Source organism: Callospermophilus lateralis, chromosome 3 (assembly GCF_048772815.1).
Source record: "Callospermophilus lateralis isolate mCalLat2 chromosome 3, mCalLat2.hap1, whole genome shotgun sequence".
Classification (NCBI taxonomy): Eukaryota; Metazoa; Chordata; class Mammalia; order Rodentia; family Sciuridae; genus Callospermophilus; species Callospermophilus lateralis.
Window position 1 is genome coordinate 120,988,560 of NC_135307.1, and position 17,586 is coordinate 121,006,145.

General features: G+C 41.5%; 1 protein-coding gene across 1 annotated transcript; it reads left to right on the forward strand.

Moving 5' to 3' along the window:
- The first annotated feature begins 15,504 nt into the window (after positions 1–15,504).
- Positions 15,505–17,124, forward strand: Ankrd34c (ankyrin repeat domain 34C). The gene has a single exon (XM_076848725.2). The coding sequence runs from the start codon at positions 15,505–15,507 to the stop codon at positions 17,122–17,124; it is 1,620 nt and encodes a 539-aa protein (XP_076704840.2).
- Positions 17,125–17,586: the final 462 nt, after the last annotated feature.

Genomic DNA, 17,586 nt, shown 5'->3' on the forward strand with positions numbered 1-17,586 from the left:
ATTTAAAAAACAAGTTGAGAGCTTTATAGCTGATGTTTGAAGGAAGAAAAGGAGGTTATAAGATGAATAACATGTGCTCCATTGTTTAATTCTACTTGTGTCAATCATACTTTTATTATTTCTTATACGTATCGTCTCTTTTTCTTGTATATCTGCATTTTGCAAATTTTTAATAACAAGCATGTGACAATCTCATTGTCAATTTTTCATTTATTTTCTTGCTAACAGAACTCTAATTTGTTTGGGATGGCATTAAGTCAGACCAGGGAAAGGAACTTAGCCCATCATAACAATCTTGCTTTCCATATTCCCAGAATCTCTTGATTATGACCCATTTCAAATGAAAAGATTCAAAGAGAAGTTGGCTGGGAGATGAACTGCTGGAGAAATTTAGCCAATGTAACTGGCTCCACTCATTCCTTTTTTTCTTTCCAGAATGTGGACATTGTGCTTGGAGCTGTCAGCAGCCTTCTAGTAAACTTAAGGTAGAGACCATGAGCATTACTGCTAGTCTTGAAAGTTGTGAGCATCTGAACTTCATGACCCACCTTCAGACATTTTGGTGTGTAAGAAAAAAAACCCTTTCTAGAGGTGTGCTATGCAACATTCTGCCTACAGTTAACAATCGTATATTATACAGTTAAAAATTTGTTATGAGAGTTGAGCTCTGGTTAATTGTCCCTAGCAGAATTCTAAAAAAATAAGGGAAAGAGGAGAAAACAAGCCCCTCTTTGTATAAGATGGGATTTTCTGTTACTTGCAGCATTGCAGGCTGATTTAAACCAGCCATTAAAAAAATTTGGAGGAAATGAAATTTTAAATGAAAAAAGTGGAATAGAAGGACTTGAAGAATAAGTCTATCTTATTTATATTTTCTAGAATACATGTGTAATACATTTGTGATAAAAATACAGTACAGGCTATTTTTAAATTTTATGATGGTCTGGAACACATCCGATTGCACATGCTGGTCTTAGGAGACCCCACAGCCCTGGTGCTATATCGATTTGTTGTGTAATCTTAGGAAAAAGCACCTTATCCTTTTAGGATTTGGCCTCCCAATGTGTGTCAAGTCAATGAATCTGACGGCTCTCAAGGCTCCTTGCTAACAGCTCTATCTAAAGAGCTCTGTGCTCACCCTGAGTCTTTCTCCTCCCTCTGGACAAGAATTGACTGAAAATAAACTCTGCACAGGCAAACCGTTCAAGAATGGAAAATAAACAATTCTAACCTAAAACAGTGCAGAGGGAACCATGTCACCAAGGATCATTTTCTTTTTCGTTTCAGAATACCATTATATGCAATTCTCTTCTAATCCAAGTAACTGTATTAAGGGTGGTGTTAACCTAACTCTCTTCCACATCTCCCAAACAAAGCTTACATCCCATCACATTCTTTTAGAATTCTCTTATTGAGAAGCCCCAAGGTTTCCCAACGTGTGTCCTCCCTCATGGCAACAAGTAATACAGTTAATTTTTTCAACTACGGGTGTATTCTTGGTGGTCTCTAGCTGGAGGGCATTGGCAATACTGAGTATTAAATTTTTTTATTATTAGCAATTATTTTAAAATATTGTTGTTTTTATTAATCTAGTATTTCAGGTACATCCCTGAGGAAGCAGCTGAATGCCCATCATCAAGCAGACTTAGGATAGGTTGGAAAAGTATTTTGTTTCAGACTCTCCCATATGACATGGGTGGCATGTAACAGCATAACACTAATTCTCTCTCTTCCTCTCTCTCTCTCTCCCCAACACACACACACACACACACACACACACACACACACACACACACACCTCTCTAAGGAGATGCTGATGGATCTTTAGAAGATCCCTCTGCAGAAGCAATGTTTCTCTCTTGTTCATAACTGAATATCCAGCCCACAAAAGGAGGCAGATCATATAGCTCAGACTCAATGTTAATTTTTGCCAAAAAATTTTCAAGCATCCTGTAAGGCTTTAAGTTTGAATACTCTAAGATCAAGCAAACAAACATAACTAATGCATACAGAGGCTTACTCTCTACCAGATACTGCTCTGAGCATTTTACATGCCTTAATTTAGCTGTCTCCAATCTAGTTATGTCAGGTGGATGCTGTGATTAATTCCATTTTGTGGAAGGAGAAACTGAGGCACAGAGAGGATATTTTTTAGTGTCTCACCAGATATCTCATGGCTGGCAAAGGGTAGAGTTGGGATTTAAATACAGGCAGTTTGCCTTCAGGGTCTGTGCTCTTAATCAATACATTGTACTACCTTGTAGTACAAAACAAAGATATAGAGGACACTAATGTGCAATTAGTTTTTAAGGAAGACTGGTGTTATTTGAATACAAAAATACAGAATGTGTACTTTTTTCTTCATTGAGTATGAGGGAAAATGTTTATTGGTATTTTTAAGTGGTCATATAAGTAGGCCATATAAATATAAATTATGTAGAACATATAATTTGACCACAACAAAATAACATTAGATATAAACAGTAAAAATAATGGAGGAGAACACAAAAATGTCAGGAATGAAAGGGGAATATAAGATCAGATTAAAAGTAGATTAAAATTATAAAAGAAGACAATTTGTAACTTTATGAAAATAGATTTAAACACATAAAAGAAGTGCACTTTTTTTCTAGACAAATATAAATTACCCTAAATGAATTCAAGAAAATGACAGACATTACTGCTTTTTAAAAGGGGGGAAATGACCTAATCTTCTAAAATCAATCAAACCCAGATGGTTTTATGAGTATGCTCTAGTAAAACTTCAATAAACAGATAATTATGTTAATGGTTTAAATTTTCCAAAGGGAAAACCTAGAATTTAAAAAAAAAAGTCATTCCATAAGTCTTGCATAGCTTTGTCCCAAAGCTAAATACAAATTCACCATTCCTATAAAAACGATTTATTAATACAAATGGGAAAAAAACCTCATTGCTAATGAATAAAGGATTCTGATACATTTGTATAAAAGAACATATGTGGACTAAATAGAGTTTATTTGGGCACCATAGCATGATATAATTAAAGATAACATCTGAATCAGTGTGTAAACGAGTGGATTTTTCAGAATTGTGTGGGGACAGTTGAATTCTCAACTGTGTCAGATCCCTACCTTATCCTATGTACAAATACAATTTTCAGATAACTGGTAATCTAAATAATGAATATCTCAAAGCTATAATTCACTAGAATAGTTAGGGAAGTATACTTGTGATTCTGGTATAGGAAGCCTCCCTAAGCAAGATGGAAAATTCAGAAGCCCTGAAAGAAAAGACTTGCAAACTTGACTCCACAAATCAGCTCTACAGGGAAACACTCCAGAAACAGCATCCTTACAAATAATGGTCACTATGTGGAAACATTTCCAGAGTGATACAATGGAAACATAAATGAAAAGACATACTAAAACCCAATATTCAGAATTTTAAAAATCAATAAAATTGACAGCCCTTCAGTGAATTTGGTAAACAACAACAACAAAAAAAGTGTGTGTGTGAGTGTGTGTGTGTGTGTGTGTGTGTGTGTGTGGAGGGTGGTAGGAAACACAAACAATATTAGGAATACAAAGAAGGTATGGAACAATTTCAGAGAAAATAAAAAATGAGATGATACTATTCATAATTTTGTGCCAGTACATTTGAAAATGTAAATGAGGTGGACAATTTTCTGGGCACATATAAATGACTAAAACTGACTCAAGAAGAAGTAGGATTTTTTTTGGGGGGGGGTAGGACAAATAGAACCAATATACATATCAAGATAGAAATTCAGGTTACCATCAGGAAATAGATTAATGGGAAAGGCTCTTCCGGGCTGGGCATTCACTTCCTAAATATAGTGCTGTGTGCTTTGAATAGTATATGACAATCATGAGTTAATTTTGTAAAAACTTAGCTTAAATTTTGGTGAAGGACTCCACAGCAAGTCCCGGGAGTGAGTTGGAGGTGGGCTAGAGAACCAAGTAGGCAAAGAAATCCGAAGGTCCGTCTGCAGAAACCTGCACTACTAGATGGCTCCCAAGTTTTAAAGGACCACCCTTGCCTCTTCGCTTCTCTGCCTCTCCTTCCCACCCTGTGGACATTCATCCTTAGTTCCCAGGGCGTTTGTGAAAGGATCTAAGAAAGGCAGAGTTGCAGAAACCACCAAAGAGACAAGAGTTCGAATCCCTGCCCCATCCGAGACTCGCAGGTCAAGTCAGACTGTGGAAGGGTCTGCTCGCTCCTCGAGATCCCGAGGTCTGCGGCGCGGGGTCTGTGCGCACCGCCACGCCCCCGCCCCGGGCTCCGCGAGGCTCGCGCTAAGTTGCAGAGCGAGTCCGCCGGGAAGCGGCGGCGGGCGCCTTTCCCCGCAGCTGCAGGTAGGCACTTCCCACCCCCGCGGCCCCCTCCTTCCTGACAGCACACACACCCACACAACCCTCTCCCGTCGCGGCTGGAGAGCTGCTCTCAGGCGCCAGCGGGCAGCCGCGCCTCATCAGCCAGTAGAGCCAGCCGAAGACCGAGCCGGAGGGCTGGTGCTGCGCAGGAGACCTGCAAACCAGCAGCTCGAAACTGGGGGACGAGCCTCACGTTTCCTTCAAGCTTCTTTCTCTTAACAAAACGAAAGAAAGAAAGAAAAAGAAAATCCTCTGTTGCCACCTCAACTTGGAGGAGCAGGGCGTGATTCGAAGGACTGACGCAGAGGTTTCATTCATGGACCTTGAAGTTAGGGCAAGTCACTCAACAGGACCTGCGAGGCCAGGGGTAGCCCCAGTTCCTGAGCGGGTTCAGCCTGGCGGTGCCCTCTGGCAGCCCACCTGCAGCCGCCAGCGGAGGTTCTGGGCGCCTTCTGACTGTGCTTTGGAATTAATGACACTACCCGTGGTCTGGACCCAGGTGGCCTCGCTTGATGAGCGTCCCTACCAGGTAAGTGCTTCCAGAGGGGTCTCCCCTGGCTGCCTAGGCGGAACCTCAAGCTCCGGAGAAGTAAGTCCATGCTGTTTAGCCTCAGGCAGGAGGCGGGGACTGGTAGGAGACAGCATGCTTTTATCACAGGAAATTGTGGGAGACTGGAATGGAAGGTGGATTTAAAATATTTTATTTTTGCATTGGCGCGTGGGGATGAGATGCGTAGGGGCCTGATTTTTTTGTAGGAAATGGTTGCAAAGCGGGGCTGGGTGATAGGCGTCTGGATATTTTTGCAGGAACTGAAGAGGGAGCAAAGTCTTAAATTTTTGCAGAAACCTGTGAGGAGTGGGCGGTGAGATGTTATGATCCGGAAAATGCGCACGAAATTGTAAAGAATATGTATCTGGGCATTTCTGAGAAATGGTGGGAGAAGCACTTACCGCCCTGGCTTCACCCGACCCCATACTCTGCCTTCCCGACGATGACCACAGACAGTGGCAACAATGGACGCTGACACACCCGGCTACCGCGGCCTCAGCCCCCGACTTCAGCACCTCGGACAGCCCCCGCCCCCTCCCCGGCAGCATAAAGCACGCAGCTAGAGCTGTACAGCCCCGGCTTTTCAGTCCCAGGCCACCGGTGCTGTCTGCGGTGGGCGGATACGTAACACCGCCCCCAGCTTTGCGAGGAAGGGCTCTCGAATAGCAAAAGCAAACGTGGAGCTCAATTTTTGATCTGCTTGTAACTGCTTCCCGTGACTGCAGAAGGAAGAGGCGGAGTATAAAGATAGCCCCCAAGCTTCCACGAATGCAGCTGAACCGGTGGCCTCCTGGGTTTGGGAAAGTGAATCCCAACTTCCTCAAACAGCTAACATTTATAAAAGGCTGTCCATGTGCCAAGGCCCTGTGCTAAACGCTCTATGGGTTAATTTTTATAGAACACCATGAGTATACTCTTTATGTACTATTATTATTCCCATTAAACAGATGAAAAAACTGAAGCAAGAGAGTCTGAGAAACTTGCCCAAGAATATACAACCTGAAAACATTACGGCTGCCTTCTTAAACTCCGTGCCAGCCTGCAGTAGTGGGAGGATAAGCCTGAGCAGAATTGCCTGCATGAAATAGCTCTGAACTTAGGAACCAAGTTTGAATGAAAGACATCGATAGAACTTAAAAACGTGTCTTTGAACAAAATTTCTAAACATGTCTGAACTTCAAGCTCAGTATCTGTAAAATTATAATAATCCTTTCCTTGCAGAAGCATGGGGGGCACTGGTCAAAAGGATCATGTATGGAGATACATCCAGCGAACTGTTAATTGTGGTTGATCCGGTGGAGGGATTGGAAGGGAGGAGGCAGGTAATTGGAAGAGAAAGAGGACTGTTAATGAACACTAGTGGCACACTGCAAGGGTCTGGGCTCAGAACAGGGCTCAGTGGAAGGAATTCAGTATGAGCTTATTTCATCGTACTAATCCCTTGGACTTTTACAGGACTTCATATAGGGTGTTCATGTATTGCCGATCATTTGATCATTTTAACAGTCCTGTAAAGTAGGCAGGATTTGGGTTATTTTACTCATAAGGCAAAATGATTCCTGCCCCAAATATTCAGAAACCTAGTAAGCAGAGCTGGGATTAGAATCCAGTTCTCCTGCATCTGTATCCTGAATCCTCCCACTGCAGGCTAGCCCTTCCTCAGTAGTTAGGATGTGGGGGTAATCACAGAACTATATTTTTATAAGTACTTTAAAAAGTACTTATAAAAGGTACATTTTTATAAGTACTTTAAATATATGAAATTGATGACTTTAATAATTTTCACGTACAGCAATAGCAATCTCATATGAATCAAAGTAATCTTTGTTGATTATATTCTGTTCCATGAAGAATTTTAAACAATTTATAAAGCTTCACAAGATGTCAGAAAGTAAAGGACAGACAAGATACAGGTGATAGCCAGAAATAAATGAATATCAAATGTGCATATTAAAAAAGTCCTAGAAACTTGCTCTGGGTCATTAAGTACAATGAAAGAATATCCCTACACCTTTTTGAGGGGACATGAGAAACTTTAACGATGATTACAAAAGTTTGCAGGCCCTTCTCTTCTGCACAGCACATCCCTCAAACCTCTGAGAAATCTGCCACTGGACCAAAGAAGGGAAGTTTAACTGGAAACCTATGATTTAAGAGAGGGGTGACAAAGTGAATGGCATTATTTCTTTACTGAGGCAATTGTTAGTTACATAATTAAAAATGGCTAACTTGAGCATACTGTACATTAAAATTTACAAAAAGGCCTTTATACTCATAAGGTTATTTCAGTTTTCAAGCAAACTGAAGAGGTGAGCAGCTAGGAAGTGACAGAAAGTACAAAAACCACAGCAACATGACTATGTTCTTGTATTTTGCTTTTATATGTAAAACTGCATCCATACATAGGCCAAAAAGTACTGGAATGTGTGAATCAGGTCAGTTGTAAGACTACAGAGAATGGCAAGGCCTTTTCAAACTGAACAATAAATAATTCATCTTAACACATTCAAATTTAAAAATAGTGTGCCACTTAAACAATATCTGACTGTGGGCCACATTGACTTTCAGGTCTAATTTGCATCTTTGGCTTAAGATCCAGGCCAAAGAACTAGACTGGCATGTGAATTAAAGACCTTGGATTCAGAGAGATTAAAATGTTTAATCTCTGTCTGTAATTTCTATTTCTAAATTCATGAAGCTTGAACAAAATTGCTCCTCTCAGTTTAAAAAAAGTTTAGGACTTCCGTAGCTTTTCAGACAATAAAATAATCAGAGGACTTGAGGATAAAGTTGGCATCCACATACTACCACTATTAGAAAAGGCATCATTTGAATCTCCGGATGTTGGTAATATTCAGTCTTCAGCATTTCTTCTCTAGACCCTGTGCTATTGAACGTTATGTTAGCTGCCATTAAAGTGGAGGTGAGATAAAACAGAAAACAGCCCTGAGAGCATGACAAGGAAGGAATCAGGCAAACTCTGTTCATTTCTCAGTTTACTTTTCTGAAACACATGAAAAAGTGGTCACCAAGTTTTTAAGAAAAAAACATGGTGGCTAGAACAACCCAAGTTGGGATTTCAATATCCTGGTATTATGCCAACTCTTTTCAATGATTTTCTTTTCCTTCTGGAAGGCATCTAATCTTTCCAGCATTAGGTCTTCTTACCATTTATTCTCTGTGATTCATGATAGAAGATAAATGCTCAAGTTAAAGGACATTAGATTTTGGTTGATCCTCACATCTAATGAATGACTGTTCAGTTCTACCTTGCAAACATCTGTCCAGCTTGATTCTTCTTCTGCATCCTTACTGTGGCAGTTCTGATCTTCTTCATCTCCCAGAGGCTCTTGAGTGGGTTCCCATCCTCTCAATCCATTTCTCACACTATAGACAATTATCATATCACCCTCTTCCTTATAACTCTTGACTGGTTCCCCACTTCCACATAATGAACATCAAACCTTCGGGACAAGGCTACAAAGAACCTTGAATTTGATCTCTGTAGACTTCCCCATATTTTCTTGTTCTACCAATGCACTCCCCACTCTTCCAACACCACCCTGAACTATGAAGTTCACAAAATATTTGCTCTGCTACCTTCTGTCTTGTAACTTATAGTTACCCCTAAGGGTAATTCCTTACCCTTTTTGATTCAACAAATTTCTGCTCCTTTTTGAAGACCTAGCTCAATTGTTTTCTCCTTATGAATCCTTTTCTAATCTGCATCTCTAGGTCCTTGTGGCACTCATATCAATCTGCTGCATGTTTGTCCTCCATTCTGGGACTTACTATGTTGTACTGTACTTATTTCATGTAAGGGTTAAGAACATGGACTTTGAATTGAGTCTGGATTTGAATTCCAGCTCCTCAACATACCGCCTGGTTATTTTTGGGTAAGTGACTTTATCTCCCTGAGACTCAGTTTTATTTTTTCACAAAGTTAGGATAATAGAATTCATCTCACAGTCTCACTGTAAGAATTAAATGACATAATGCATGTAGAGTATTCAGCACGTTGCTTGGAGCATGGTAAGCATATCATAAATATTTATTATTATTAAAATATACATCTGGCTTACCTCTAGATTGTAAATACCTTGGCAGCTGTTCCTGCATTTTATATAACTCTTTATCCTGGCATGGCATAGATAGTTGATTTATGTTTGATGATGCAATAATAAATGGATGAATGAGCAAGTAATGCTAGTGTTTTAGTCAGGACTTACTTGATTATAAGTCACAGAAATTAATTTGAGCTATCAGAAGCAAAAAATATGCTAATTTATTGAAAGAATTCCAGAATGTTCATGGACTCTGAAGGCAGTTAAAACTCAGGAGGGTTGGTGGGGAGAAGCTCTCTCTCTCCAACTCAGCTTTTCAGGCCACTTGCTTTTATTCTTCTCCCTCTGCACATGTGGCTAACTCACAAGGCAGCCTAACATCTGGAGTGCCCAGTACATCAGTTCCTACAAACAGCCCAGGATAACTGGTATTTTTAGCCCCAATTTCAAGTTCCACCAAAGGTTGAGCCACTGTGCACATGGAGCAGGTCAAATTGCTGAAAGCAAGAATATTAGGTATTCTCTAGAGAGGGAGGAAGTAGATGTGGCTATGCAAGTCTGAGAGGAGCACTCTGTAGGGGGATAGATACACAATTTAAGGGGTCACGTGAGCCGACAGGAAACCTCCACACAGTCAGCCCTGATCACTGAAGGACCACAGGCATTTGGTTTCTCTCTAGGCTTCTTCACACTTGGCTTTGGTTTTCCCATCTGTGAGATGGAGAGAAAACTTCTTGAAAGGGGATTTTATGGTGAGTGGAGCACTTGGCATTAGTCTAAGGCAAAAGCATACAAACTAACTCTTTGCTGGGTTATAAAACACTGGGAAGTAAGAATGAAGGGAAATGAAAATGAGGCAAGGAAGAGCTAGCCTCAGCTTCATGGAGTGTCCTGGGGAAGTCACATTACATCTTAGAAGAGGCTATTGGGCAAAGAAAGGGAGATGAGTTTTTCCAAACATCTCTTCCCCTATCACCTATTTCCTATTTGCTAACATTTGTTCTACAAAGAGTTAACTCTCCCACATTCTTGATTGAGTGACCTGTTCTCTCTAGGCAACTGCTATACAAAATCAGGCCAGGGTCAATTTATCCTGGTTAGTTGAAACCAGGTGCCGGGCACCTGGATTTAAGACTAGAGGAAAGGTATGGGGCTCACTAAGAAAGCAAGCCAGGCAAGTGGCCAACACCCAGAGAGGGAGGCATTGGGTGAGGCTATGTGAATCCATCATGATGCATGGGTTGAATCTGGTGTAATTTGTAAGGTTGTTGTCAGTCAGCCATGTCAACTGCAGTCTTTTAAACTTGAAATTTTAATTTAATTTTAATTTAATTCTTGAAATGACAAGTGTAAGTTAAATGCGGCGTGCTGACAGTTAATGTTAGCCCAGCACATTTTATCTGGGCTATAAGAGTGAGGTACGGAACCTGATTCTGTCCTCAAACAAAGCTCTTGCATTTTCATAGTTTAAGGAATTTCAGCTGAGAGGCCCACTGTGAAAAACTGGTGATAGATAGCCTGCAGAGCAGCTCGGTAAGCACAGAATGTTGTGTCTAAGGATGGGCTCCACATTCCAGATTACAATAAATAAATGAATAAATAAATGAAAACAAAAAATAAGACAAAAACAAAACATGGATGTTTTGCCTTCAGTTTGCTCCATTCTTTAGGTGCTTGTGGAGAGTTGATTAGGGATAAGACCACTAATTTCAAGCAAAGGGGGACAAGCAGTCTTCTAGATATACTTTTTTTTCTTTCCTCCTTTTCTCTTTTTTTCCTCCTTGCCTCCCTCCCTTGACTTTGAGGTGGACTAGAGGTATGAAATTTGAACCACACACAACATAAAAGGCAATCCAATTACCCATCCATCCTCCTTCCCACCTACCTTCCCTTTTCCTCTTCTTCCATTTCTCCATCATTTCTTTATCCTACTTTTCAATTACCACATAGCTGACAGAGAATAAAAGATGGTACTTCTACCTCAAGAGCTCAGAATTCTGTGGACAGGCCGACCCAGATGATTAACAAGCTCAATTCTCCAATAAAGGGAGTTGCAAAGTATTAAGAAACACAGGGGACACAGCATCCGGTTTCTACTTTCAGTGTGGTGTGGGTGTGTGGGGGGGATGGCCACATGTGTGTAAGAGAGAAAGAGAGAGAAACAAACACAGTGCAGTATTCTAGGGTATGCACATGCTATATTTTCTGTATCTACATTCTTCTTAATGAGTTGTTTCTAGTTTTTGTCTTTTGAATAATGCAGCCAGTCTTTTGGTACATGCATTAATTACTAATCTATTACTGTGACTGAGCCACCCCCAAATGAGTGACTTAAAACAATAACCATTTTTTTTTTGCATATTTTTGCAGTCTGGGCCAGGCTCTGGATATTTCTTCTGCTGGTTTCATCTGGGTTCACTCAATCAGTCATCCAGCTGGGGCTAGATGGTCCGAGATGGTCTCACCACATTCTGGTAGCTACCTGGACCATCAGCTAAAGCTCTATGTGCCCCTTTTTGTGGTAAATCGAGACTTCCCCACAGAACAGCTGGATTCCAAGAGAGCAAACTTGGAAGCTGTAGGGTCTACAGAGGCTTTGCCTCAAATCATTTTCTTGATCAAAGCAAATCATAGGGCCTACTCCTTGAATATATGCCAGGATAGGAGGACTTCGTGGTCATGTTTTAAAACTGACCATGGGTAAAAACCTAGGCATGGAACATCTGGTCGGAGTGTGGCTTTAGTTCAATTTAGTGCTGTCAAGTTTCCCAGCAGGTGCCTGTTGCTCCCCAACTTCATCCATTCTTGGTTTGTGTGTCTGTCTAATTTTAGCCACTCTGGTGAGGATGTGGTGGTTTCTCATTGTGCTTTAGTTGGCTTTTCCTTGAGTACTAATGAGGCTGGATACCTTTTTATGTGCTTATTGGTCATTTATGTATCTTCTTTTGGAGGAAGCGATTTGTAGGAGTTCTTTATATAGTCTGTATATGAGTCATTGTAATTTTACTCAACTCTCCCTCTTGGATTTTGAGTGATTTTCTTCTTGATTACAAAGGAAGTAACATTTGAGCTGAAGTTTGGAGGAGGATGAATAATTAAAGAAGATCAGGGAGGCCTTATATCTAGAAACATGAACAGTGCCAAGAGGGAAAAAAGTGGTATGTTTGAGAAATAATGAGATTTCAAGGTAGGTAGAGTGTGACAAGGACCAGAGTTTCAGGGGTTGATGCTGAAGAGGTGACCTGGGGAAAGGACATTGATGGAATGGAAGCATATCTTCATGGGACATTCCCTTTCATTTAGCTAGTCCTTGGTAATTCTTCAGATCTCCAGAGCTTGAAGACTGAGAAGCTTATCAGAGAATAAGACTCTGAACATAACAACCATGAATACGAACCACTGAGGGGTGACAGGGATCTCCCTCGCCATCTCATGCACACACAGGGGAAGATAGGTGGGAGGTTGAAGGAGAAGGAAGGAAGGAAATGGAGAGACAGAAGCAGAGACCCGTTATCAATATCTTAAATAACATGTGGTAGCATTTTTTTTTTTTTTTTTTTTTTTAGAAAATACAGCAGAAACACACAGTCACATTTGCAACAAGATCAGATTCAGGAAAAGCAGAAATTGATCTGAAGCCGGAAGATACAGATTAGACTGTAAACCTTGTTACTTCTGAAGAGGAGAGTGGCTTCAAGAAGGGGTAGGTGTGAGTGAAGGAGACCTTTTCCTCTTTAAATTCTTAAGTGTGTTTTTTTTTTTTATAGAAAGTATCTATTCGTAGATTCAATTTTTTTTGAAAGGAAATAAATCTATTTTTCAACTTCAATGAAGAGAAGCTTTTCCATCCATTTTCATAGAGAAATATAAATTGATAAGTAACTGCTCAGGATAGTAGAGTAAGAAAAAAGTGATGTGGATCAGATGAGGAGGGAACTCAAGAACTGTGGCCAGTGGACCACACAGGTCATCTGCTCAGCAGGTGCTGGAGGCTCAGGACATCCACAATAGAGGCTTTGCTGGCAAAGACGCTCGCAGGTATGATTCCCATGGCCTGGCCAGGCTGCCCGTTCCTCCTTGTCTGTGAAAGGCCTCAACAACACATGGTGTGGAGGTTTTGAGGTTCTGAGCCCAGGACTAGCTAACTCACACATGGAGAACAAAACACAGAACTTGAGTTTGACAAACCCCAGCAAAAGAAGCTTAGGTTTGAGCTTTATTTCCTCATATTTGTGAGCAAAAGTGTAATCCTCTTCTCTGTCCTCTGGCCCTTATCACTTCAGTCAGAGGGAGGATATAGCATTGCATTGTTAGAACTCTTCTGAATGAAGAGTAGGAGAATTCTGACATCTGCTGGAAGAGTGGGGACTCAGCCTGAAAAGAGGTGCCTAGACTGATTTGTGTACACACACACACACACACACACACACACACACACACACGGTTTTAGTCAGCTTTTTCACTGCTTTGACCAGAAGACCTGACAAGAACCATTTTGGAGGAGGAAGTTTCAGAGATCTCAGTCCATCAACAGCCTTCTCCCTTCCTCAGGGCCCGAGCTGAGGCAGAACATCATGGCAGAGGAAAGCAGCTCAGGGCATGGCCCCAGGAATCAGAAAGAGAGACTTCACTCAACAAGGACAATATATATGCCCTAAAGACATGCCCCCAGGGACTCACCTCTGCCAGCCACAGCCTATGTGCCTACAGTTACCATCCAGTTAATCCCCATCAAGGGATTAATGCACTTAATAAGGTAGCAGAATACAACAGTTACTATTATGGTATTATGTAAAAATGTGGATGTGTAACCGATGTGATTCTGCAATCTTTATAATGTTTTGAATAACCAATAAAAAAAAGTTAAGACTCTCATAACCCATCCTTTCATCTGTAAATTTCCTTGAAATGTCTAACACAGGAGCTTTTGTGGGACACCTCACATCTAAATCACAACACACACACACACACACACACACCTGTTTTCCCTCTATTAAAATAGTAGTACTGATTTAGTTTAGGAATACAGTAAAAAAGAAGGAAATTAAACCCTATTAAGCCCCATGACCCAGAATAAGGAATAACATGGCATGTTTCTTACTAGTCTTTTTATTACATCAAGAATGAATTAAACAATTATTGATTAGATAACTCATTCACCATGTATGAATCATTGCCAAATGCTGAAATAAGCAGTAAACAAGGTAGGCACAAACACTTCTTTTAGGAACTTAAATTTCTACATCTGTGATAAGTATTGTGCACTCAATACAACAATGCCTTGCATTTGAATCAGGAAAATGCAAATTAAAACCACACTGTGGTTTCATCTCACTCCAGTTAGAATGGCAACTATCAAGAATATACATAATGATAAATGCTGGAGAGGATGCAAGGGGAAAGGTACATGTACACATTGTTGGTAATACTGCAAATTGGTACAACCACTGTAGAAATCAGTATGGAGATTCCTCAGAAGGTTAGGAATGAAACCACATGATCCAGCTATTCCACTCCTCAGTGTTTTTCCCAAAGTACTGAAATCAGCAGACTGTAGTGATAACATGCATTCTGATGTTTATAGCAACACAATTCACCATAGCAAATTACAGGAATCATCCTCGGTGTCAATTAACAGATAAATTATTTTTTTAAATGTGGTATATATACACAAAGGAACAAAGAGGACTAAAATTATATCCTTTGTGAATAAATGGATGGAACTGGGGAACAGCATGCTAAATGAAATTAGCCAGACTCAGAAAGTCAAGGGTCAAATGTTTTCCTTCATATGCAAAATCTATAGGAGAAAAAGGAATAAAAGAAAAAGGGGAATATCATGAAAATAGAAGAGAGATCAATATTGGAAAAGTAAAGCATCAAGGAGAAGGGAGGAGAAACTGAAGATTAAATAAGCCAAATTATGCTATATTCATGAGTGAATATAACACAATGAATCCTACTTTTATGTATAATTATAATGTACCAATTAAAAATACACATATAAATAAAAATTGAAAAGACAAAAATAGAGGATGGGGAGAGGAGGAAAGGCAGGGAGGGAAAGGGGAAATACTGGGGAATTAATTGGAGTGAATTATGTGCACACATGAATATGTCCCAATGAATCCCACTATTATGTATCACTATGATGCACTAATAAAACATTAAAAACAAAATCTTGCATTTGCAAAATAGTTAGCCCATGTTAGGCATTATGTTAACTGCTTTTCATGTGGTTAAGTGTTTTGCACACACCATCACAAGCAATCTTCATGATGACTTAATGAGGTAGGTCACTACTACTCCTAGTCCCAATTATAGATAAAGAAACTCACTCAGACAGCTCAGACAACTTAGCCAAGCTGACACAGCTTGGGGTCAGGCTAGGATCTCACTGTACCTCACCCTGTCACAGCCATGCTGCACACATCAGCAATAGAATACCTAACGTTCCCTCTCTTCTTCCCTTGCTAGGTCTGACTGCCCTGGTGGCTGGAGATTCTAAGCCAATATGATGGATGATGACACGGAGTTGAGGACTGATGGAAACTCCCTTCTGAAGGCTGTGTGGCTGGGCAGGCTGCGGCTGACCAGACTCCTCCTGGAAGGGGGAGCTTATATCAATGAGAGCAATGACAAAGGCGAAACAGCTCTCATGGTGGCATGTATCACCAAACATGTGGATCAGCAAAGTATCAGCAAGTCCAAGATGGTGAAGTACCTGTTGGACAACAGGGCAGACCCTAATATCCAGGATAAGTCTGGAAAGACTGCTCTCATCCACGCTTGCATCAGAAGAGCCGGGGGAGAAGTGGTCTCCCTACTACTGGAAAATGGAGCTGACCCCAGCCTTGAAGATCGCAGTGGGGCTTCGGCTCTGGTTTATGCAATAAATGCAGATGACAAGGATGCATTGAAACATCTCATTGATGCCTGCAAAGCCAAAGGGAAGGAAGTGATTATTATAACAACGGATAAATCATCTTCCGGCACCAAAACCACTAAACAGTATCTTAATGTCCCTCCTTCACCCAAAGTGGAAGACCGACAGTCACCTCCACTGTGTGCATCTCCTTCTGACATTGAACTGAAGGCTCCAGGCCTGAGCTCTCCACCAAATGAAAAAGAGGATGTCTTCTTCGGCCTCCAAACAGGACACCCAAGTGGCTGTAACACCTCTAAGATTCTCAATGAGCCTGGGTCTCCCACTAGGAAAGTCAGCAACCTTCCCACCAGGAAAGTGGGGGCCCGCTTGCCCCAACTGAAGAGGCTCCAGTCTGAACCCTGGGGCCTGATTGCGCCGTCTGTGCTGGCAGCCTCCTCTCGGCAGGATGAAACCCACAGTGCCAGCGCAGACAGTGAGGTCATCAGGAACATCAGTGACATGTCTTTCCCTAAAAGGGGGCCCCTCTCCAGAACCAACAGCATTGATGGCAAAGACCCTGCCCTCTTCCCCACAGTCCCAGAGCAGGCTCTGAAGGTTCCGGCCTCTTCGGCACCAGCATCCTGGAAAGCAGCCTATGAGAAAGGCCAGGCTCCCCACCCACGTCTGGCCAGGAGAGGAGCTCTCCCTGTTGACCAAGAGAAAGGTGGCATGTGCCCATCGGGAGCCTCTGCTCTCAAAGAGCCAGCATCCCTCAAACGGCTGGAAAATGACCTCTATGACTTAGAGTTACAACCAGGGGCTGACTCACCCAACTCCATTTCCCTCGAGCCAGGCAAAGGTCCCTTAGATAGAAAGAAGCTCAACAGCTCCCACTTGTCTCTTTTCCACGGCTCTCGGGAGTCCCTGGATGCCGTGCCCACCACATCCCCCAGCTCTGTGCGTCGCAGACCCCCGCATCTTCTAGAAAGACGAGGTTCTGGAACTCTGCTGCTAGACCGCATCGCTCACACTAGGCCTGGCTTTCTTCCACCTTTAAATGTGAATCTGAACCCACCCATCCCCGATATTAGACCGAATAGCAAACCTTCTTCCCCACTTGCTAGTGGCTTAAAATCTATAGTTCCTGTTGCTCCAAGTTCACCAAAGAGAGTTGACTTGAGAAGTAAAAAGAAGCTCCTCAGAAGGCATTCGATGCAAATTGAACAGATGAAGCAGCTGTCGGACTTTGAAGAAATAATGACCTAGAAACCTTCAGGAAGGCTTCTCCTCACGTCTAAATCTAGGTAGTTTATGGAAGGGACCAAAATCTAGACCAACATAGCCATGTAGATCCTCTGTCATTGCTCACTCCTCAATGCTGGTATGTGGCCACTTCAGAAGACATGGGAACAGGGTGCTGCTTCACCTTTGAAATAAATCCAGGGATTATTTCACTTCTGAAATGATTATTTCGCTTCTGAAATAATCCCTGGGTTTTTACAGGCCTACTTGAAAAGAGCTCAGGATAATTGGGTTTCAGAGATGAAATTACAAGAAAAAAATAACTCCCCCAAGGAAGACAACCTTTGCAGTTTGAAGGTGACCCAGCAAGTATGGTGATCTAAGCTGTGGATCCCAGTTACTTTCCTTCAGACAAACAGTAAATGTGAGTTGAAGTCATGAGATAGTATTACAGTATGCTATTCAGAGCCTATAAAGTAGCTAAAA